Source organism: Canis lupus, chromosome 1 (assembly GCF_048164855.1).
Source record: "Canis lupus baileyi chromosome 1, mCanLup2.hap1, whole genome shotgun sequence".
In the NCBI taxonomy this organism is placed as follows: Eukaryota; Metazoa; Chordata; class Mammalia; order Carnivora; family Canidae; genus Canis; species Canis lupus.
In genome coordinates, this window is record NC_132838.1 from 112,486,208 (window position 1) to 112,509,003 (window position 22,796).

Below are 22,796 nucleotides of genomic sequence, written 5' to 3' on the forward strand. Positions count from 1 at the left end.
GCAGCCCTTTTACCTCCTCTGGATCCAGCGGATACTTCTCTGGCTCCTTCCTGGCCATTTCGAGCTCTTTCCTGGAGACGCAGACGTGGCTGTTGCCACGACAGAAGGCATGGCAGGGCCGGCAGGTCCCGCCCCCCACAGCCGAACCCACGAACAAGGGGAGGCACTGCTCACAGTGGCTGCCCTAGAAACCAGGGATGGGGTGTTCAGAGAAGGTGGAGAATCATGGGGTGGGTACGAGTTGGGAGTGGGAAAGGAGCACTCTGAGAGCACCACGGGAGGGCAGCAGGGGCTCGGGCACCTGGTTTGGGCCATCCCAGCCTTTGTGCAACTTAGCCTTCTGCCTTCGCTTGCACACCTCCAGTGACCGGCGGGGTGTGGTGGTGGGCGGGGGGGTTGTGTTCATGCCCATCCAGTCCAAAGTGTGAGCTCAGAAAGGCCGTCCCTACACCATCCTAAGTCCTCCTCCCTGGGACCAGCCTCCCTAGGCTAGCAAGCACTCCCTCTGTCCACTATTCCGGGGTGGCCCCTCTCTGACACAAATGCAGACAGCAGCCCCCAAATCTCCCTGCATCCCCCTGGGTTAGGGCTACGCCACCTCCTCCCTGAACCTGGCTTATCAGGACTTGGAGTGAGTCTCAAGACACCTGAGCATGGGCTGAAGGCAAGGCAGGATCTGTCCCAGAGGAGCGTCTGGGGCCCTTAGGTAGCCCACCTTGGTGTGGTTGCGGCAGAGGAGGCAGTGGTCACGGGCCCCCACACCTGCGCACTCGCTATGGCGGTTGCAGCGACACTCTGTGGAGCAGTTGCGGCCAACGAAGCCAAAGTGGCAGCGGCAGTGGTCAGGCTCCACACATGAGCCATTCACACAGCCCTGGGCACACACGGGGCGGCACAGCCCGGTCACACTGCAGGGGTGGAGGGTCAGGGCAGGGGAGGCGACCTCAGGGCTCCAGTCAGCCTACCGCCCCCACTATACTGCCCACAACTGGTGGCTCATCCTTGGTTCCACACTCCCCTTCCAGGGTCTACCCTCCACCTCCTTCAGGGGTTAGCCTCCCACCCTCCCTCTTTCCATCATGCCCTGATGAGCTCATCAACCGTGCCCCTCCACCTTCACCCCTTCCTGGATGAATCCCATGTCTCATACATACACTGGTCCAGGCCTCACCCTTTCCTACTCCCATAGGCTCTCCCACCTCACTTGCCTGGGCCCACCACCCCCACCCACTCACTTGTCCATAGTGTAGCCCGCCTTGCAGCTGCACTCGTAACCATGCGGCCGGTCGTGGCAGTTCTGCGTCTCGTTGCAGTCGTGGTGCCCGTTTGCACACTCATCCTCAGGAGGGCAGGACAGGAAGGCCCAGGAGGCCTCAGGGCGCCCACACGTCAGCCCTGGCACAGGGACACTGAGCTTCACCTGGGTGCCTCTGCAGCACCCACCCAGCCACCCGGGCCCTCACTCCACCTCCCCCTGAGCCTTTCCCCTGGCAGGTTTTCTGTGCCAGACCCCAGCCCAGGGTCAGGCCCTCTCACCTCACCCCTAGCCCATCTCACCATCACGGGGACCGCTGAGTCCACCCTCCAGGCAGTGGCCACCCCCATCCTGGCCTCCCCAGGCACACCAGCCACAGTGGGGACGCCGCAGGCACAGGGCACACTGGGTTGCCTGAGCACAGCCCAGGGAGCAGCTCTCAGGTCCTCGGAGCAGGCGTCCACAGCCTCCAGCCATACATCGCAGGGGCAGGTAGGAGGGGCTCAGACACTGTACAGGGGAGGAGAAATGAGAAATGAGGTGGTCAGCAAGAAAGAGGCAGAGGATCAAACATATCCTGTCTTCCCAGACTGCACCCTTCCTCGGGGCTCTTGCCCCTCCCTGGCCACAGCCGCTGGACCAAAGTGGACACCAGCATGGGCGCATCACATTCTCCATGTCAAGTATTTGTAACTGGGAGTCCACAATGGCAGTCAGACTTGGGGCATCCTTGAAACTGGAAGATTCTGGAGATGAGGCCTGGTGGGGCTATTTGCATGAGCAAATCACAGCAAATGAAGAGAAGAGAGGCGCAGGAAAAGAGTAGATGCAGGAGGAAGCATTGATGAGGACCACACACCCAAAACTGCTGGTGGTGGAGCTGGGGGCAGGGGGTGGGCAGCTTTCCAGGCTCTGTCTCCAATCCCATGGAAAGGCCTGGCCTGGCTGCACTTTCCACCCTGGCCCGCAAGAGGTACCACTGCATTAGTGCGACTGGTGGTATTAGGTCTCCCCCTTCCCCACCGACTTAGTGTGCACAGCTGTTTCTCACAACCAAAGGAAGGCAACAATTCCAGATGGACATAGAAACTGGGAACAGGAGCGGGGCTGCAAGCCACTATCACTTAGGAAAAATGTAGAGCTGGCTGCTGGGACAACAGGGTCCTCCCACAGAGGCTGGGAAGTGGAATCTGTGGTCAGGGGTGCCCAGTAGCTCACACACCATCACTTCTCATGTCCTGGGACCCAGATAAGGTGGGCAATGAGGCTCAGACTCCTGGGAACTTACCTCAGGGTGTCAGAGTATTTTATTCACTGTCTGGGCCTTAAGTATAAAGACGACAGAGATTAGCCTGGGCTGTCTGACAGCACTCAGCAACCACGCGATCCTGAAATAGACACCCTCACCGCTGTGGCCGGAGCTCTGAGCCCACTGACGGTTCCGGCCAGCAGTGAGCTGAGCCTTGCCGAACTGCCGGAGCCAGGTTCCAGATCTAAATTTAGTGCACCCCTTGGCAGATGGTGGGGCAATCTGGAGGGTGGGAGGGGGAAACCAAGTCCCCGGTGTGCACAGCGTCTTTTGCTGTGACCTCCCTAGTGGCCATACGCCATGCTGCCCAACACCATGAACTGCATCTCTGGTGTTCACTGAAGAGACATAGGGATATAAGTTCCGAATGCAGGACTCTAGCTTGTGCTGACAGATGCCCACAACCTAACAAAGTGCCTGGCATAGGGAAGGTGCTCAATAAAGAACCTGGTGAAGAGAAGCCAGGCAAGAGAGCACTGTCGCCCCATCCCAGGCTCTGAGGCCAAAGTCATTCAAAAGAACAATGCTCAGGTGGCGGGGGGTTGGGGGGGTGGGGGGCGTGGGGAGGTGGTGGTGTGTGCGCCTGGGTGGCTCAGTCGGTTAAGCATCTGCCTTCAGCTCATGTCATGATCCCGGAGTCCTGAGATCAAGCCTCCGGACTTGGGGGAGTCTGCTTCTCCCTCTCCTCCAAGCCTGTGCTCACTCTCTCTCTCTCTCTCTCTCTCTCTAATAAATAAAAACAAACAAACAAACAAACAATGCCTGGTGGTTAACAGCTGCCCTTGAGCCAAATCATAACAGGTCTGGTCTGCACATCTGCTAAGAGCCTGAGCCAACACTTCAAAGCTAGGAGATTGCACAGAAATCCGACGTTCTGGCAGAAGTGCTCTCACATCTGCATGTGGCACTGATTTTGTGCTGGAGGCTCATGCTCCACAGCTCCCTCTGGCCTCGCTGAGCAGCATGGAGGGGCTAGGGGAGAAGCGGGTGCCTGCCGACAGGCTCTCTGGTGTTGCCTCCCAGTCCCTGGAGTCCCCACAGACGCGGATGATGGGAATCTCAATAGTATGTGGGGAGAACTCGTATCACCATAAGGCCATGAGGCCTCTGTGCATTAGAGACCCACCCTGCAGGGTCACACCGAGAACCCTTACTGGGAACACTGCCCACCCTGCGGCGGTGACCCTCTGGGTGTGTCACAGAGAGTGGAGGTTGGGAATCCTCCCGCTGGGCAGAACTTGGGGTGCGACTGGGTTTTTACTGAGTCGCAAGCAGGGCCCCAGGCTCCAAATACACTCTCCCATTTAATTTATACAACCTGCCGGTGGGACTACAGGAGTCCTGTTTTTTTCCTGAGTGCTGGTATCTCTTCTGCTATTCACAAGAAGCTGATTTCATACCTGAGATTATGTTAAAGAGGTGATTTAGGGAGGGTGTGACCACAAAGACCAAGGGGTTAATGGGTTGGCGCTTAGAGTCACCCTGACTGGGATGGGGGTGGAGTTGGGGTCCATAAAAACTCAAGAACATAGAGGTTCAGAAAGCTCCCCACAAGCATGGTGTGCCCCAAGGGGGTGCGGAAGCTCTGTGCATCCACCCCGTACCTTGTCCTATTCGTCTCTTTCACTTGGCTCTGCCTAAGTTACAGCCTTTATGGGAAACTGGTATTCATAAGTAGTTGTTTCTCTGAGTTCTGTGAGCCATTCTAGCAAATTATCAAAACCGCAGGGGAGGGGGTAGGACGCCTGGTTTATAGCTGGTTGGTCAGAAGTGGTCTCCAGTCATGACTGGCCTCAGAAATGGGGGCAGGCTTATGGGGCTTTAACCTTGCAGGATCTGGCTCAAACTCTGGTGGGCAGTGTCAGGAATAAACTGAGTTGTTAGATACCCAGTTGGTGTCCAGAGAATTGGAGAACAGGTTGTTGGTGCTGGATGACACCCCAGTGGGTCTTTTGTTACTGGTCCTATTTTACCAAAGATTCACGTAGGCTCACATGTTGTGAGATGGTGAATGGCCACATGTGGAATGGGTGTTCCCCAAGAAAGATGAATGAGATGTGGACATCACTGGGAATCAGAGATCCAGACCTCTGGCCCAACGACACTGCTTCTAGATGTGATGGCAGGAGGTGAATCTTTCTTGTCTCCCCCTGGGGTGGGGTTGAGGGTCCAAGGGCTTGTGTCTGCCACTGGGACGGCCAAATCATCCTAGGCAGAGGCATCTTTGGAACGGATTCTGTAAGGAAGCTTGAGCTTCAAAGGGCTTGCCCGGAACAGGCCCACAAGGAATCATCTCTCCAACCCACAGCCATAAATAAAGAGTGGGTCTGAACCGCTGTGTTAGAACCGTGTACTCCTACCCGTCCCTGGCCACATCTCACTGGGTCAAGGCTGGATATCTAACTTGTGAGCTGAGCTGAAGTCTCCCCTTAAGAACGTGAGCTAACAAAAAACAAAACAAAACAAAACAAAACAAAACAGAACGTGAGCTAACCGAGGAACACAGAGATGACTGTCTTCTCTGGAATTAGAAAGTCACATAGACCAAAGGCCAAGGGCTGCCGTATGAAGCCCAGTGCCCGGATGATCAAGCCCAGCACAGATGGGGCTGTGCAGAGAGCAGCTGAGATTAGAAACCACGAGGCCTGAGAAGGATGGAGCAGCAATACTTCCTACCCCGATTCCTTACAATAAAAACAGCTTGAGGAGGTTTCTGTTTCCTACAACCAGGAGTTCCAAAAGCAGAGAAAGAGATGAAGGAAAGCGCAGAGGTTTGGGAGAGAAAGCCAAGATGGCATTAGCAGTCACAGGAAGGACTGGGGGAGTGTGAACCCGGCTGTGGAGTCCACAGCAGACGTGACAGGGAGACTCACGAAGCCAGGAAAGAGGTGCCAGTGGGAGAGGAGAGGAAGCAGGAGGACAGAGGTAGCACCACGGTGGGACCAGAGCCAGGGAAATGGAGCAGGAGGCAGGACAGGTGAGCAGGGTCAGGGTAGGGAGGGCCCCCTGGACATCCAGCCTGAGCGGTACCTGCTGGAGGCTGCTGCTCCAGACACAGTGCTGCCAGCCCCCGTCCGCACCCTTGGAGTCCAGGCAGGAAGTACAGTTGGGCAGGAGGTGACAGGGAGTGGGGCAAGGGAGTGGGGGCGATGATTCCACTGGCATCGGGGACACGTTCAGCAGAGAGTGGCTGAAGCACGTCCAGTCGTAAGTGGGCTGCACTGAGAGAATGCGGCGGGTCTCCCCTGGAGTCAAGGACACAGGAATCAGAGCCTGGTCCAGGCCGTCGGCCCCTCCCCTCCTCCTCCATCCCTTGGGCCCAGGAGTCCAGGCCCCCTGCACCTCCCCAGGAGGGGGGCCTGTGGACTGAGCCAGCCTTACCTGTTCTCTTGAACTGCCTCGTCCACATGCACTTGCCCTCTCTGGTGCACTGCTCACAGTCGGCAGCCCCGCACACAGCCTCCGAGCAGTTCCCGGCCCAGAAGACCTCTCGCTGGTTGATCCGACAGTCGTTCTCCGAGGTGCAAGACCCATTCCGCCCGATGCAGGCACCCTCCGGGCAGTTGGTACACCATTTACAGCGGGGGGCCGATGCCTGGTGGGGGAACAGGGGCTTAGCAGGCTCCTCGGAGTCCCTGGAACCCCTCCTGACTCGGCTCTTCCCACCCAATCCCAGCTGAAGTGCCTGAGACACCCACCCCATTCACCTCTCCATCTCCAGGCTGCAGGGTCCGGGGATGGCGGGCCAGGCACTCACTGCAGGTCCGGAGACGTCGACATTCCTCGGGGGATCGAGGCATTGGGGAGCAGGGGGGGCCCCCGCAGCCCAGCCTGAGAAGGCAAGAGGCCTGGGTCAGCACACCCAGCCAGACCCCATACTACCACCACCTGGCCTCGCCCCTTCCTGGTGCCTCCTGGGCATCGTCCTGCAGGGCCCCCATGTGCATCCCAGGCTGGTCTCAGCCCAGGCCTCCCGAGGCTGCTTCTCCCCCACCCCACTCAGCAATGATTTCATGTCTCCCCTGCCACTCCCACAAGACACTGGGCACTATCCCCCACTCTCCACCCCTGCAGCCTCTTGCCCAGTTCAGGCCTCTTCCTCTTACTGCAGCCTCCTCCTCCTCAGCCTCCTCCCAGGTCTCTACCCACAGTCTCCCCTCACTACTGGCTCCTTCCCAACAGCCCCAGGGCTTTCTGCCCAGGCCTGGCCCTGATCGCCCCCGCTCAAATCTTCCTTGGCTCCCCATCACCCACACTGGAGGTTCATAATCCCTTACCCAAAATCTTTGAAGGCACACGTTTCAGAACTTTCCAGATTTTAGAAAAGCAGTGGGTGTACACAGTTACATAACACTCCTAGTGAAGTGCGGGGGAGAACCCCATAAATCAAACCCTTTAATAATTCAGGAGCAAACACAGTGACACATTTAATGGGATTAGCCAAGCCCATTAGTAGCCTCATACTGGTTCAGGATAATTCTGTAGCCCAAAGAGTTTGTGCTGAACCTAAGACAGCCCTTTCATCTTCCTGAGATATCTGGCTTCCCAAACAACAGAAGCCCAGCGCCACAGCCAGGCACTGGAAGCCCTTTCTGAGCTATCCCCACCCACAACTCTAGTCTCATTTCCCCCTAGTACAGATGGTCTTCTAAAATACACCAGGCACAGCCCCACTTCTGAACCTTTGCTGGTCTAAACTCTTGTGGTCATTCAGGAGTCTGTTCAGAGCCAGCTCCTCCAGGAAACATTCTTGGATGATAACCCAGCCCACAGGCAGGGCTACTCAGGGGTCCCCCAGCCTGACCCTGCCTGTGAGGCAGCTGACCATTTTCCCATGGGAGCTGGTATCCTCCTGATGGTACCCTCCTGAGGCCTCCTCGCAAGCCTGGCCTAGCACAGAACCCCCATCAGAGGGCACCAGACTGCCCACCCATGTGCTGATCAGTCATGATGGTTACCTATGAGCCTGGTCCCCGGACAAGCAGGCCCCATGGCACCAAGTACAGGCCCCAGACTGGTTACAGGCTTCGGGTGAGGGCAGCAGGCGGCAGGGGTCAGGGGGTAGGGTCAGGGCCAGCAGGCGGCCCAGGGCCACTCCCCCAAAGCCCCCTGAGAGGTACAGGCGGCCCCCTACCGCTGCCACTGCATGGGCCACAGACTCCTCCATCGGGGGCCCCACAGAGGCTGGGCCTGGGGAAAGACAGAGCATTCAGAGACTCAGGGAAGAGCGTCCCCACAAAGATGCCAGTCAGAGAGGGATGTCAGGCGGAGTGACATGCTAAGGACAGTAGACACAGAACAGACAGAACAGAGACAGAAGGCCAGAAAGGGCAAGAAAATTGGACATGGAAAGCAAGACCAAAGAGGGGAGACACAAACAGAAAAAGGAAGCAGAAAAAATGGGATAAGGATGGAGACACAAGCTTCTAGAACAAGACATAGGTTGGTTGCTGCACAACATCATGAAAGCAGGAGGTGCCACTGCATCGTTCATTTCACAAGGGTTCATTTTTTTTTAAGGGTTCATTTTCTAATGTGAATTTCGCCTAGTTTTTTAAATCCTCCAGGAAAAAAAGGCGGGGCGCAGGGGGAGAGAGAGAAAGTCACAGAGTAGTGAGCAAGATAGATTCTGGGCAAAAGGGAATTAGAGACAGAGGGTCAGAGAGAGAAGCAAAAAGAAAAGGAGGCAGGCCCAGAGCATAGGCAGTCACCTGCACCAGTAAGCGAAAAGACACTGTACAGGCCCCTTTCCAGCCTCTGAACAGCAGACTGGAAAAGAAACAGCCCCACGTTAACAGTGCTGTCTCTAGAGAGCGGGATCATGGGGGATATTTTTCTTTCTTATTTCACCAATTACATGCAATGAATATTATTACTTTTATAATCAAAACAAAAGATACACTTTCTAAGAAAAGAAAAAGAAGGCAGGCATCTCTGCAGGTGTTTAGGTAACAGAGGGGAAAGCAGCTTTGCCGTGGGTGATGAGTGAGTGTCCCAGGACAGGGGCTCCCAAGGGGAGCACTGGACTTACGGGTGAGGTCGGGCAGGAGCCAGGCATTGCAGTTGACTTGGTAGAGTAGAACATCGCTGCTGAACTCATCAGGGTCCGAGCGCCCCCCAAGGACCACCATGGTGTCCCCTAGCAGGGCTGAGGCGTGGAAAAGCCGGGGCCGGGGCTGTTGGGGAGACACCGCAGGATGGCCGGTCAGAGTCCACACTCCTCTGCTCACCCCTCAGCCCACCTGCCACCCTGACCCCTCCCACACCTCAGCCACCACCAGCCCACCCAACCCTAACCTCCCTCAAATCTCAGCTCCTTCCTCCGGGAAACCTCCTTCATTCTTCAGAGCAGTCCCCAGGGCCATCTCCCTTCCCTGGACTCCCAGAACCCCCATGCCCTGTGCTGTTCCCCAGGAAGCTGGCCCAGGCTGCTTGCGCTGAATCCTGCAATTCTCGTGTGACCTTGCCAGCTGGACTGGGGGCACCCTGGGGGTGAAGCTCGGGCCTCCCTTATAGTCCAGTCCCCAAAAGGGCTTGGAAAGATGTTTGCAGATGGAAAATCAATGGTCTCTACCCAGCACGTCCAGAGTCCAGACTCCCACCCGCTATCTACCTCCTTTGGCCTTGAAGGCAGGAGGCACAAGGAGGCTCAGTCCCAGCCCAGAAGGGGAGGCTGGGGAGTGGAGGAACCTGTCAGGGCCACCCCCAGAGTGGGGCAGAGCTGGGACCAAACCAGGCCTCTGACCTCCTGCTCTAGGATTCTTCCCTCCAAGTGCGTAGTGCAAGAAGGGGAGACGTGAGGGGTGCCACAGTTCAGTCGAGGGGACTGGGAAGAAGGGGAGTAGGAATCCAGGGTTGAGCTAGTCCCTGGGGTGCTGGGAAAAGGGGGGCCCCCCTCCTTCCTGCCCCCCGTGTCTGTCTGTGTACACCTCTCTTCCTGACCTTTGCCCCCTGGGAAGGGGCCAGCAGGCTCCAGGTGCGGTCAGGACAGTGCAAGGAGTAGAGCTCAGGGGACGGGGCTGCCAACTCCACATGGAAGCGGAAACCCCCAAACACGTAGAGGGAGTCCGTGGCCTCGTGGTACACTGCAGAATGACCGTAGAGACCTGGGGGGGGAAGGAGTGAGCAGAGACGGGGGCTGATTAGGAACGATCTCCCACCTTCCTGGTCTCCCCTTCCTGGGGCCACACTACCTAGGAGCTCTCCTCAACTCCTCCTTCCTGCTACGGCTCGAAAGGACAACCACCAGAGACTCTGGGCAAGGGAAGAGAGGGAGACAGGGTGACCTGAGTGTCCTGGGTCGGGGGAGGGACAATGAGCAAAGAATGGAGAAGGAAAATACCTGAGGGACAGGGATCTAGGACCCACCCGGGAGAGGAACACGGTGACCCCCTGACACTGGGCTGGAGATGGGCAGCCTATCCTGGAGCGGGGTGAGGGGCCCGGGCCCCCATCCTCAGCTAGAGAGAGAAAGGCTGACCTTTTCAAGAGCTGCTCTGAGGATCTGCGTGGGCATGGGGGGAAGACAGGGGCCTCAGGGACAGTGACGACAGGGTATGGCAGTGGACAGAGAGCCTACACAGAGCCCCAGCTGGCCAGGTGCCTGCCCTGTGCCCAGCCCTACCCGTGGGAGGTGTCCCACTCTGGGCTCCGGACACCCAGGTGCCAGTCACCAGCTGGTACTCGAAGAGCTGCTGGTTGAAGCCACTTTCAGGGGAGTAACCGCCCACCAGGAGCAGAGACAGGCCTCGGCGGGATGTAAGGGTGTGACCAGCAACCGCTGGAAGCTCCACAGTCTGAGGAACCTGGGGGACAGAGGGCAGAAGTCACCAGGGAGCTGGTGAGGGGTGATTTTATGGGCAGAAGCAAGCCTCAGAACTCAACACTCCCCTCGAGCCTGTAAGGAGGTAGTAAGCTCCCCAAAGCTGGCCAGACCCTAAGCTTCCAACCGGCCATGGTCCCTGCAGGCGTGCGGTGGGGCCCCCTGCCATTTCCACTCGCTCACTGTCACTGATGCAGGTCGGGGCAGCCTGCTGTTCCTCTGGGAAGCCCTCTTCTCACTCTGGCTGCATGGGGCTGATCGTACCCGCCCCACAGTGGGCCACAGCCCGGCCCGGCGGACAAGAGTATCCCACCCACTTGGCCACAGGCTGGCTTGGGAATATGACGTGACACAGGATGGCCAGTGAGATTCAACTCTCGGACCCGTGCTGGAGCCCTGGGGAGAAGCTGCATCCTCTCGGGGGTAGGATGGGCAGGAGCCACTCTGGCCCTCCCTGCTAGAGATGGATCATGGGGGCTGGGAGAAGAGGGGGCTCACCTTCTCCTGCCGCCACTGCAGGGTGGTGAGGTTGAGGATCCAGAAGTCGCGAGCAACACCCCCAGCTGTGAGTCCCCCCAGAAGGTACATGGCACCACGGCCAGAGGACACGTAGGCAGCTGCGTGGAAGGAGCGGGGTGAGGGGCCCGGGCCCCCATCCTCAGCTCCCGCCAGCATCTGTGTCCAGCGTCGCTCACTCACTGAATACCTGGCACCATGGAGCAAAAGAGAAGTCTTGCTATAGTTATCCCAGCATCACCTGGGATGACCCTGCAATAAGTATCCTAGCATCACCTGGGATGATCCCTCACACACACAGATATCCCAAAATCCCTAGGGTGACCCTCCTATGACAACCATCTTACCATCCCCGCCTCCCCCAAGTAGCACCACCCAAATAAGTATCCCAGACCCCGAGGTGAGCCTCCTGTGACAAGTGTCCCAGCATCTTTTAGGGTGTCCTTCACCTGCAGAGGTCTTTTTTTACATCAGGTTTGGTTTTGTTTTCACCCCTAAAGGACTCTTATGACACACATCTCAGCATGTCCTGAGGTGACCTTCTCTCATTCACGCATCCCACCTCCTGGAGGCAGTCCTCACCTGTACAGGTTTCCTAGTAGTCCCTGGGGGAGGCCTAGGCCCCCAAACATCCACAAGGTGGCATCAGGTCCCTCCACCATGGTGTGCCCGAGGCGGTGTAGGAATCGGCTGGCAGTGTCCTGGGGGTGGAGGTGGGGACGTGAGGGGTCAGGTGAAAGTCATTATAAAGTGTCAGGCTGGGTGTAGGGTCGGAGGGGTGGTCCCAGAAATGGTGCGGGGAGAATGATCCAGAGGCAGGCTGTGTGGCCCCTCCTTGGAGAGTGGCATCCACAACTCACAGCTGAGAGGCGGCTGTCCATGAGGGTCTCCCAGACCAGCTGCCCGCCATCCAGCTTCGTGGCACAGTCAGGGCCCCCGAAGCCCTCGGCACAGATGCACACACCTAGGCTCTGGGGAACAGTGGAAGGAGGCTCAAGAGGGAGCCCAGATCTCTACCTGGGTCCCACTCGGCTTGCCTGTCCTCCACATACCTGGTTACAAGTCCCCGCCCCACTGTGGGCGTTGCAGTTCTCAGGACACAGAGCCATGCGGCAGTGGGGGCCAGCCCAGCCCTGGGGACATCGGCAGAGTCCAGCACCTGTGGCTCCATCTTGGGGGATGCACTCCTGGGGGACAGGGCAGCTCCCGGGGCCCCCCGACCCGCAGCGGGCGGAGCCCACTGAAGCGTTGAACCCCCACGATGAGGAGCCATTGGCCTCCCAGTGGAGCACGAGCAGTCCTGTTGGGGGAGAGGCCAAAGGTTTGTGGCAGGGCCAGGTTCCAGGGCATTGCTCTACCCCAGGTTCTCAGTGTCACTGGCCAGGACAGCAAGGCCCTCCTCATCATTTATAATCACTGCCACACTTAGCTGTCATCCTGCACCCTGCACACCCTCTCCCTCATCCAACCCATCAAATTCCCATTCCAATCCCATCACTGGCAAGCTCCAAACCCTCCACAGCTCCCTGCAGCTCTGACATAAAACCCAGTCTCCTTACAAAATAGATTAGTGGTGGGGGAAGGGAGCAGGAATTAGTTATATGCTATGCAAATAGTGCCTCAATAAAATTATGTCCAAAGCAGGTGGGCAGCTGTAGGTTCTCTGACCTTAAGGCCGCCCTGTGCCCCAGACCTAAGCACTCCAGCACCGCAGGCCCCCTTCTGGCCTCTTAGGGCCTGGGCACCTGCTCCTCTGGCCTGGAGAGGTCGCCCTCCTCCCTCGCCCCTTCCTGTGCTTCAAGTGAAATATCGCCTCCGCAAAGAAGCCCTCCCCAACTCCCCAGACAGGCCAGGTGCCTGCTCCTTCCCACATCCTCTCCTCCCTTAGCAAAGGTGCCACTCTCCTCACTCTAACTGGTTAAGCGCTGTTTGTCACCCCCTGCAGCCCCTCCCACTGTCAGTCCACGAAGGCCTGTGTCCCTCATTCATTCCTGTATCCTCAGCATCCAGCTCAGGTGCAGCTTGGTACACATTTGCTGAATGAAATAAAATCGACGGCCCCTCGGGTCAAGTTGCTCCTTGCAGAGGGGGTTTGGGGTTTCAAGCGATCCCCAGCAGGCCCACGACCACTCCGCCCTCTCTCTCCCAGCCTCGGAGATCTCTCTGATCTATGATGTGAAGAGAAGTGTTTCCAGGCTCGGGCCCAAAGTGCCCCAGGTAACAAATTATTTTTAGCACAACTCCATCAGCCTGAGCTGGTTTCCCAAACTCCCAGCATTGCTGATGTAACGGGCCTGGTGATTCTTGTTTGTGGGGTGTCCTGTATGCTGTGGAATGTAGAGTGGCATCCCTGGCCTCCCCACTCATGATGATCAGAGTGTCTCTAAGATGTAGCCAAAGGGCTCAAGGGGCAAAATCACCCCTGGCTGAGAACCACCAGGCTGAGGAGATAGGCAAGGGGCCTTCACACCAGCCACATTCTGTGTCCCCCAAAGACTTGTCCCCAGCCAGGGCAATCCTCTCTACTAGAGAAATGGAGGCCTAGATGTGGCAAGTCAGGGGCAGAGTCGGGCTGGGTCTCAAGCCCACCTCGGGGGACAGCATACAAGAGGGCAAGGATTACACAGCCTAGGACAGGCTCCCACTTTCCCCAGTCCCCATACCAGACAGGGCCTGCACTGTGAGGGGCCTGTCCCGCCGCTGGCCACAGAAGGCAGCAATGAGGCTCCGGTCTGACTGGACGACACCAGTGTCCAGGAAACGCGGGAATCCATCAAAGGCCAGGACGTAGCTCAGCTAAAGGTGGAGGATGCAGAGTGAAGGATCAGGGGACAGGAAGGGTGAGAAAGAGGGACACCTGGGGTCTGGGAGGAGGAGGAGCTCAAGAGGAGAGGCAATCTGAGACCGGGAAGCAGGCCGCTTGACACTTCTGGGCAGACTGTCAAACAGTGGCGTGGAGGCCACCGTCCCCCTCCTGTGTTCACAGCAGACATGGTTAATCAATCAGGCACTCTCACATGGAGCCTCTTTCTCAATACATAGCTCCTGGTGGCCACTACCTACTGGTGGGAGCTGGCACACAAAGAACAAATATTAACCATGCCCAGACTGGGGAGTGGGGACTCCGGAGATGGGAGGTGGTCTGGGGAACCGGAGGTCTGCGGTCTGAGGAAGAGAGCTTTGGATTTAGAGAATAAAGAAACAGGGATGTGGGATTAGGATCTGCCTGCCGATTCAGACTGGGTGGGGGAGACATGGGCCTGAACTCTGGAGCCCTCGGGACTCACCGTGCAGGGGGTGCTGCTGTCAGGGGAGAAGGTGAGGGTGAGTGGGGGACAGAGGGTCCCAGGGGCACAGGGCTGTAGCACCTCGGTGGCCGAGACAACCCACACACAATAGGACAGGCCTGGCCCGGCTCTCGCTGCCCCGCCACCTGGAGGCAGCAGCCCCCCAACCCGGCGTGAACCCAGGGCCACTGAGGACACGTTGGTGAGGAGGGCACGACCTCCACACTCCCGGAAACAGGAGCCACCAGCCCTGGGGAGATGGAGGAGAGAGAGCAAGAACGTCAGACCATTCCCACCCCATCCCATCATGTCCCTAACCCCACCCAGGCCCACCTGGCTGACCCCTGGCTCACCGGGGGTCCCCATAGTAGCCGGGGGAGCAGAACTGGCAGTGGGCACCTTCAGTATGGTCCTGGCAGAAGCAGAGCCCGCTGAGGTTGTCACAGTGGCCACGGCGCGGGTCCCCGTGCCCGTTGCACTGGCAGGGCCGGCAGCCACCCGAACCTGTGGCGTTGCCAAAGCTGCCAGGCCGGCACCGTTCGCAGTGCTCCCCCCACGTCCAGTCTGTGGAGGCCCCACAGGCAGGACGTAGAGTCAGGGCAGGGCAGGAGCCCGGAACACTCAGCTGATCCCTGACCCCCCATGGCTGCTCCAGAGGAAGATAACTGGGGCCAGATTGGGGAGGAATTGCAAGCCCCAAGAGGGGAGCCTGAGGCCCCACCAAAGAGATGGCTGGCACTGAAACCGTTTGGGGTCAGGAGCAGGCAATGGGGCAGGGGGACCCAGAGCTGGGTGAGGGGACCCAGAAGCCCAGGCAGAGAAAGGAAACCGGAGGCCGGGGAGGGTCCCTGAGGCCAGCCCCAGGAGTTGAGGATGAGGCCGCTCACCCTGGCACTCATCACAGAAGCCAGGTCCCCGCTTGCGACAGTGGCTGTGGAAGTTGCAGCCGCAATCCCGGGAGCAGCGGGGCGCAGGGGGTCCCGGGGCGGGTGTGGGTGGGGGCAGGTCGGACGTCCAGCCCAGGTCACACACACAAGTGAAGTCGGGGGGACCGCTGCACACACCATGGCCACAGTCTTCCAGGCACCTGAGGGTGTGGCGGGGGTGGGGAAGGGCTGGGCGGGCCGGAGCCCCCAAGGCACACCTCCCTCTTGTCCCCTTCCACCCCATCCTCTCCCCAGCAACGCCATCACTGGGTATTGCCTGCTCCTCCGCCCCACCCAAGGACTCTGTGGGCGGCCCTGTCTCCAAGGTAACCCCACCACACGTGGTAACTCCTGTCTCTATAGTAACCACATATCACCACTGGTGATCTGCTCTGTGAAAACCCCTTTCAACTTGGTCCTCCTCCATCTCCATGGCAACGCTGAAGACTATGGCCCGCAGTCTGTGGGTGATCTGTCCCCACAGTAACTAGTGTTACACCGGGGGACCCTGTCACTCTATGAGGACCTACCCTGCAAAGTAAAAACCCCAGGCTCACCAGAGATGCTGGTTCCCTGGGAGGCACCCCTCCCTCCATCTCCATAGGCCCAGCTCTGGGGCGACATCTCCATGGAAACCCATACCCACTCACGTGCGGTTGCAGTACGTGATGCCATCGCCCTGGTAGCCCCGCTGGCAGTGACACTCATAGCTGAGGGGTGTGTTCAGGCAGGTGGCCCGCAGGTGGCACCGTGCCAGACCCAGGCGACACTCATCCACATCTGGGCAGCGGGCGTATGCCCAGCGGGCAGGAAGGGCCACCGACAGCCCCAGGCCCTCTCCCACCCATAGGGAGCAGTTGCCTCCCCCCAGCGGCCCTGAGAAGTCCCCCTGGAGGCACCTGGGAGGCACAGGAGATGGGAGGTTTGGAAGGGGGAGATGATAAAGGAACGAGAGACACAGCCAGGGAGAGAAGGGCCAATGGGAAGGAAAGAAATGGAAATATGAATATGGAGAGAAAGACACGAGGAGAAATGAAAGAGACAGATGCCCAGAGAAGTCAGGCAAGATTTTAACAGGCAAACAAGAGAAAGAGACAGGAAAACAAAGAAAGGAAGAGAGAAGGAAAGACAGAAACAGAAGGACAAGATGGGAAGACCAGAAGAAACCAGTCACAGAGACAGGGAAAGAGTAGGGATGGAGAAGGGGAGGAGAAACAAAGAGACCATGGTCATTAGAATCAGGGCAGGAGGAGAGCCGCACACCCTGCCCGCCCTCCACCCTCCACCCTCCAGCCACCCAGCCTCACCGTCCCAGCGTCGGGTTGTCCTCATTGCCACACCAGCCGCACTCATGGCTCTGCAGACACTCGTGGCAGGTCAGGAAGCGGTCACAGCTCCGGCATCGAGGTTCGGAGTGCACGCTGTAGGGCAACAGGTGTGGGTAGGCGTGTCTAAGCCCTCTCCCCCCTCCCACACCCCCCTCTTCTCTGTGAGCCCTGCCACCCTGCCCAGACTGCACCTGTCGTCCCAGCCTCGGCAGCCCCCGTGCGGGTACCGGGCCAGGTAGGCGGCAAACAGGAAGCAGGTGTGGGTGGACTGACACCAGGCACACTGGCTGGAGTTGGCCAGGCAGTCATCACAGGTCAGGCGCCTGGGGACGGGGAGCAGGGGCAGGGTCAAACCGTGTACCGGCCCCCACAAACCCCCTACCTACCCTCTCTCTGGGCCCAGGCGGCTCACTGGCTACAGAGCGGGGGACATTCCTCGGGGCTCTTCAGGGCACCCCGACTCCGGCCCCGCCGGCTGCATGCAGCATCCCCTTTGCGGTTGGTGCTCTGATGCCACTCGCAGAAGGGATCCTGGGGAATTAAAAATGTAAAAGCCCAGTTAAGTCATTTACCTTGGGCTCCCAGCAACAGTCCCATCACCAGCTCAAACCCACAGAACCCCCCCTCCAACTCCCCTCCCCTCCCCAGCTGCCTGCCTCTCCAGGCTTTCCCCTTCCTGGAGGGCATTCACAGGACCCACCTTCCTAGGACCCACACCCCTTTGGGGGTAAAAGAACACGTATGTGTGGTCTAGTTGGGGCCAATCCATCCTTAAGATCCAGACGTGGGCCAGGGACCACATTCCCTCCTCTTCTAGCCTCACAGATGGGTCTGAGAGTCAGCACAAGACCCAAACAGAGCCAATGAAATGTGCTTCTAAGACTTCAGTTGAACTGGGGGTGAAAGTGGGGTGGGGACAGAAAGGTACTCTCTTCCACTTGGGACTCGGGGCTGAGCAAGGGGGTGAATATCTGGAGCCCTTGTGGCTCCCTTGCCACTCCCAAGGAATAATTCTCCAGGGAATGGAGAGGTGGGTGTCTGACTACATGGTATGTAACAAAGGCCTAAAGACCTACTCCTGGGCTCTGGTGCCCCAGCCTATAAATGTCCCTCCAGTAAAGAGGTGCTAAGTTGCGTTTTCTGGCCCTTACAACAGGGACGGTCTTGACTGCCGGGAGCCTACTCTCTAGCCTCTCTCACCTCCAGAGCAAGGACAACGGCCCCATCTCTCTCTCCCCACTGCACCCAGGAGACGTCTCAGATGCCCATGCCAACTCCAGGGGGCCCTCCCCCTCCCCAGTTGCCTGATTCAGCTGCCTTGATCTTGAGACCTCCCCTCCGTGGCTTGGCAGGCACCTGAGTGCAGGCGTGACAGTCACGATGTTCCTCACAGAGAGGGCAGAGGGCAGGCACCAGCACCAGCAGGGACCCACCGGCCCCGTCATCCCCGCAGTGGGCCCCGCTCTGGCGCAGGTGGCAGGTGGCGCTGGTCAGGCACCAGCCGCAGCCCTGGTCCGCCAAGCAGCCCAGGCAGGAGGAGTAGGAGGAACAGGCTGAAGAGCGGTAGGGCTCCAGGAAGAAGAAGGAGATCTCCTGGGGGAAGGGCTCACATGAGGGGCTGGGGGCCACACTCCCCAGTCCCAGGGCAGGAGTTGAGGTTAGGGGTAGGGGTTGGGCTTTAGAGCTAAAGACTTAAGTGTTTGGAGACAAAGTTGAGAACTCAATCATGTAGAAATTCAGGATTTGGGATGAGCAGACAAAGGGGGATCAGGGTTTGAGAGAATCTAGAGATTAGAGATCCAAGTACGGAGGCAGCAGTCAGGGCCAGTGGGGTAAGGGCAGGAGGAGTCAGATGTGGGTCGAGGTCAGAAGTGAGATCAGGTCAGAGTCTGGGGGTCAGAGGTTGGGGTCTGGAGGGCTCAAGGAGACTCAAAGTTCAAGTCAGAGAGTGGGAGGTCAGGTCAAGAGAGTCAGACTTTGCGGTCTGGGGTTCAGGTAGTTCAGGGGATCTGAGGCTGGGGCCTGGGTACTCACGCTGCCACCTGGCACGCCAGTCCGGTCCCACAGCAGGGTAAGTTCGCTATGCCCAGGGCCTGCCGAGCCATTGAGCTGGCCCCGGATCTCCACCGCGTACTTGTGGCCCCGGCCAGGCAGAGGGAAGAGGCGAGCAGACCCCGGGCGCTGTAGCCGCCTCGTCTCCTTCTCCTGCTGAGCCACCCAGCGCCCCACCTCCTCCTGCATAGGGGTGAGGGACAGACAGGGGCCTCAGAACGTTCCGGCTGCCCCAACCCCTGAAACCCCGAAGAGCCTCAACCCCACCTAACACTCACCTCCATCCTGGGAAGAGGAAGAGGGCCTCAGAGTTCCTTGGACCCCAAAAACCTCCGAGAACCCTCAACCCCCCCAACACTTCCACCCACCTCCTCCTTGGGGGAAGTCTGACTCAGTAACTTAGGCTTTCTCCATCTTCTTCAAAATTCCCCATCACACAATTCCTTTCATAACTGAAAACCCCAGGGTCCTCCCTCCACTGAGGATATATCCCACGTCTCTGATTTCTCCCAGGTCCTCCCCTGCACCACACACCAAAGTCCCTGTATTTATAACCAACAGCCCCTTGAATGTTCAGGCACCCTCACCATGTTTTCCGTATCAGGGCCCCGGGCCATCCGGGCCAGGACATGTAGACGCTGGGCCCGGGCCCACACAGCTACATCCTCAGCCCCCGGCCCCCCAGGCCCTCCCGGCAGCAGTGGGTGGATGAAGCCACGGTAGACCAGGGACACGTCGGTCTCTGGGCTGGGCGTCAGAGTGATGGTCGTACTGCGGACAATCAGGACCTGGACCAACCAGGAGGGAGGGGATGCATGAGTGCCTCTCCGCATGGCCCCATGGTGTCCACACCCCTCAGGTGAACATCAAAGCCCGAAAAGATCAGGCACCCCAACCTCCTTCCCTCTTTCATCAAACAAAAGACAGAGGCCAGGGGCCCTCTGAGTTAGGACTCCAACTTCGACAATAGACAGCAGGGTCCTGACCCCCACTCATCACCTCTCTCATGAAACTCCGGGACCCCAGACCTCTCAAGCTTCTTCTCCGACATTCCACCTTTCCACTAAACCCCTTGAGAGTCCATGCTTTTTAAAAAGTCTCTTAACTACAGGGTTTGGAGAACTTCCAAGTTAGTGGACACATCTGTGCGCCAGCAGATGGTCACACCCCAGCTCTATGGGGACAGAGCTCCTTTGCTCATGGCCCTTCTGGACCTCACCCTATGTAACTAACATGTTCTCTGTTATATAATAAACAAGTACATGAGTTAAAAAAAAAAAAAAAAAAAGGAGTCCAGATCCAACATTCAAAATGACAGATACACTACATGATTAGCACACATTTTGTAATTGCAAAAGAATGGAATAACCCCAGTAATTGTCAATGGGAGACTATTTATTTAAAGTATAGCACTTCAGGCCTAGAATCTAAATGAAATATTACAAAGCTATAAAAGAAAAGAAAAAAGAGGGTGTTTCCTAAGTTCTAAAAAGCTTGCTAGCATACATTTTTTTTTAAAGATTTTATTTATTTATTCAAAGACAAAGAGATTGAGAGAGAGGCAGAGACACAGGCAGAGGGAGAAGCGGGCTCCACACAGGGAGCCTGATATGGGACTCGATCCTGGGTCTCCAGGATCATGCCCTGGGCCGAAGGCGGGGCTAAACCGCTGCGTCACCCGGGCTGCCTGCTTGCCAGGATACATTAAGAAATGAAAGGAACGGTGCCTGGGTGTCTCAGTTGGTTGGGCGTCTGCCTTCAGCTCGGGTCATGATCCCAAGATCCTGGGACAGAGCCCTACATCAGGCTCCCTGCTCAGCAAAGAATCTGCTTCTCCATCTCCCTCTCCTTGTCCCTCCCCCTACTTATGCTATCTTGCAAATAAATAAATAAAATCTTTTTTTTTATAAATTTTATTTTTAATTTATTTTTAAGTTTTATTTATTTATTCATAGACAGAGAGAGGCAGAGACACAGACAGAGGGAGAAGCAGGCTCCATGCAGGGAGCCCGATGTGGGACTCGATCCCAGGTCCCCAGGATCACACCCCAGGCTGCAGGTGGCGCCAAACCGCTGCGCCACCGGGGCTGCCCTAAATAAATAAAATCTTTAAAAAATAGAGAGAGAAAGAGAAAAGGAAGTGACAATATACTGTGGCTAGAATATTACTTTTTGTGCAAGAAAGAAAAATAATTAAATGTCGCATTTACACATATTTGAATAGGTAGACCCTGCAAGGGTATAAAAGAAATCCAAATAGATCTTCTAGGGAAAGTCAGGGTGGGTTGAGTTGAGGAGATGCTGGGGACAGCTTCCCACACTGAAGGTAGGGAGTGGAATAGATGGGAGAGATTTTTCACTCCACAACTTTTTACATTATAGCTTTTGAACCATACAACTATATTACCTCTTTTAAAAATCAATAAGGAGGGGCACCTGGGTGGCTCAGTCAGTTAAGCAGGTCAGCTCAGGTCATTATCTCAGGGTCTAAGATTGAGCCCCATGTGGGACTCCACGCTGACCATGGAGTCTGCTTAATATTCTCTCTCTCCCTCTCCACCTCTCCCGTTCTCTCTTAAAAAAAAAAAAAAAAAAAAATTTAACAAGAAGCCACTATGGAAAAGTTTGGTGATTCCTCAATAAGCTAAATATTGAATCACCACATGACCTAACAATTCTGCTCCTAGATATGTAACCCCCCCCAAAAAAATAGGTGTTTGTTGCAATATATACAAATTTCAAATCACCTTCTACGCTTGAAACGTAATATTGTACGTCTCTCTCAATTAAAAAAAAAAGGAAAGTATTGTTAAAAAGAAAAAACGTATTAGAAAGAAAGAAAGAAAGAAAGAAAGAAAGAAAGAAAGAAAGAAAGAAAGAAAGAAAGAAAGAAAGAAAATACAGTGGCTTACACATGAACATTCATAGCAGCACTGGATACCCTGAATGTTCACCAGCTGATGAATGGATTTGGAACGGCCATACAAGAGAATATTACTCAGCCATAAAAAGGAATGAAGTTCTAAGGCAAGCTACAATGTGGCTAGACCTTGAAAACATTACTCTAAGTGAAAGAAGCCATGTGCCAAAGACAACATACATGATTCCATTTATATGACATATCCAGAGTTGGCAAATCCAGAGTTAGTGGATTGCCAACCACTAACCACTAAACAGTTAGTTAGTGGTTGCCAGGGGCTGGGGCAGGGGTGGGGTAATGGAGAGGGATTACTTAATAGATCTGGACTTTTCTTTGTGGGGTAACAAAAATGTTCTGGAACTAGGGGGTGACAGTGGTGCAACATCACGAATGCACTTAGTATCACTAATGGTAAATTTTATGTAATATGTGTTTCAGCACAATTTTAAAAAATCTTTTGAGGTCAGTGCAAAAAATCAGACCCTTGGGACGCCTGGGTGGCTCAGCGGTTGAGCGTCTGCCTTCAGCTCAGGGTGTGATCCTGGTCCAGGGACTGAGTCCTGCATCAGACTCCCTGCAAGGAGCCTGCGTCTCCCTCTGTTTATCTCTCTGCCTCTCTCTGTGTGTCGCTCATAAATAAATAAATAAATAAATAAATAAATAAATAAATAAATAAATAAAATCTTAAAAAAAAAAATTAGACCCTTGAAAGTAAAGACTTATTGGGCAAACATAAGAGTTGGTACAGATCCATTTGAAAAATGAAAACTCTAGGACCAGACCCTTCAACACTCCACACCGGGCCCCACCCCCTGGCCCCCAACCTTGTCAGGCTGCGAGGCATTGGGCGGCTGCTGGAACGTGAGCAGGTGCAGGCCAGGCAGGAAGCTCTGGGTGACACAAGCCTCCAGGGATGTGACGAATACGGGGGCAGGCCCCCACCAGCCCACAGTGCCTGAGATCTGCTCCCCTCGGCAGCGGGCCTGCTCTGTGAGGATAGGAGGGTGGGGGAATGGAGGTCAGTATGGGGTGCTGCACCGCCCCCTCCCACACTGCCCCTGCACACTCACCAGGCCGAGGGAGGCAGCTCTCATTATGCACACACCAGCCCAGGGCCCCAGGCCCCCGGGGAGGAGCTGTGGGGCTGCTGAAGGCCAGGCAGGCCTGGCAGTCACCCAGAAGGCGGCCCAGGCCCAGGCAGCTGGCAGCTGGACACTGCGGGGAGGGGAGGGGACAGGGGTTACTGTCCACAGGGTAGTATGGGACCCGAGAAGTACTGTAGATTCAGGAGTCTTGGGGTAGAAAGCATCAGGAAATTGCAGAAGGGAATTGAAAGCCAGTTAGAATGAGGAAGATCAAGAGGGCAGGAGCTAGGGGTTCA

General features: G+C 56.6%; 1 protein-coding gene across 3 annotated transcripts in view; it reads right to left on the reverse strand.

Moving 5' to 3' along the window:
* Positions 1-22,796, reverse strand: part of MEGF8 (multiple EGF like domains 8) — a 42,525-nt gene that overhangs the window by 4,602 nt on the left and 15,127 nt on the right. For 2 of the 3 annotated variants that reach the window (XM_072775949.1, XM_072775937.1), the window contains exons 11-38: positions 22,486-22,630; positions 22,240-22,403; positions 19,083-19,283; positions 18,478-18,678; positions 17,800-18,036; positions 16,856-16,974; positions 16,635-16,766; positions 16,423-16,536; positions 15,766-16,014; positions 15,077-15,276; positions 14,543-14,753; positions 14,190-14,439; positions 13,566-13,698; positions 11,955-12,202; positions 11,763-11,873; positions 11,485-11,603; positions 10,885-11,092; positions 10,189-10,369; positions 9,507-9,670; positions 8,596-8,740; positions 7,523-7,754; positions 6,263-6,395; positions 5,946-6,159; positions 5,595-5,809; positions 1,558-1,765; positions 1,236-1,395; positions 716-908; positions 14-184 (exon numbers count right to left, since the gene is read on the reverse strand). In XM_072775949.1, coding sequence (XP_072632050.1) covers positions 14-184; positions 716-908; positions 1,236-1,395; positions 1,558-1,765; positions 5,595-5,809; positions 5,946-6,159; positions 6,263-6,395; positions 7,523-7,754; positions 8,596-8,740; positions 9,507-9,670; positions 10,189-10,369; positions 10,885-11,092; positions 11,485-11,603; positions 11,763-11,873; positions 11,955-12,202; positions 13,566-13,698; positions 14,190-14,439; positions 14,543-14,753; positions 15,077-15,276; positions 15,766-16,014; positions 16,423-16,536; positions 16,635-16,766; positions 16,856-16,974; positions 17,800-18,036; positions 18,478-18,678; positions 19,083-19,283; positions 22,240-22,403; positions 22,486-22,630 — 5,058 coding nt within the window. The remainder of the gene's footprint in view (positions 1-13; positions 185-715; positions 909-1,235; positions 1,396-1,557; positions 1,766-5,594; positions 5,810-5,945; positions 6,160-6,262; positions 6,396-7,522; positions 7,755-8,595; positions 8,741-9,506; positions 9,671-10,188; positions 10,370-10,884; positions 11,093-11,484; positions 11,604-11,762; positions 11,874-11,954; positions 12,203-13,565; positions 13,699-14,189; positions 14,440-14,542; positions 14,754-15,076; positions 15,277-15,765; positions 16,015-16,422; positions 16,537-16,634; positions 16,767-16,855; positions 16,975-17,799; positions 18,037-18,477; positions 18,679-19,082; positions 19,284-22,239; positions 22,404-22,485; positions 22,631-22,796) is intronic. The other variant, XM_072775943.1, reaches the window with a different exon arrangement.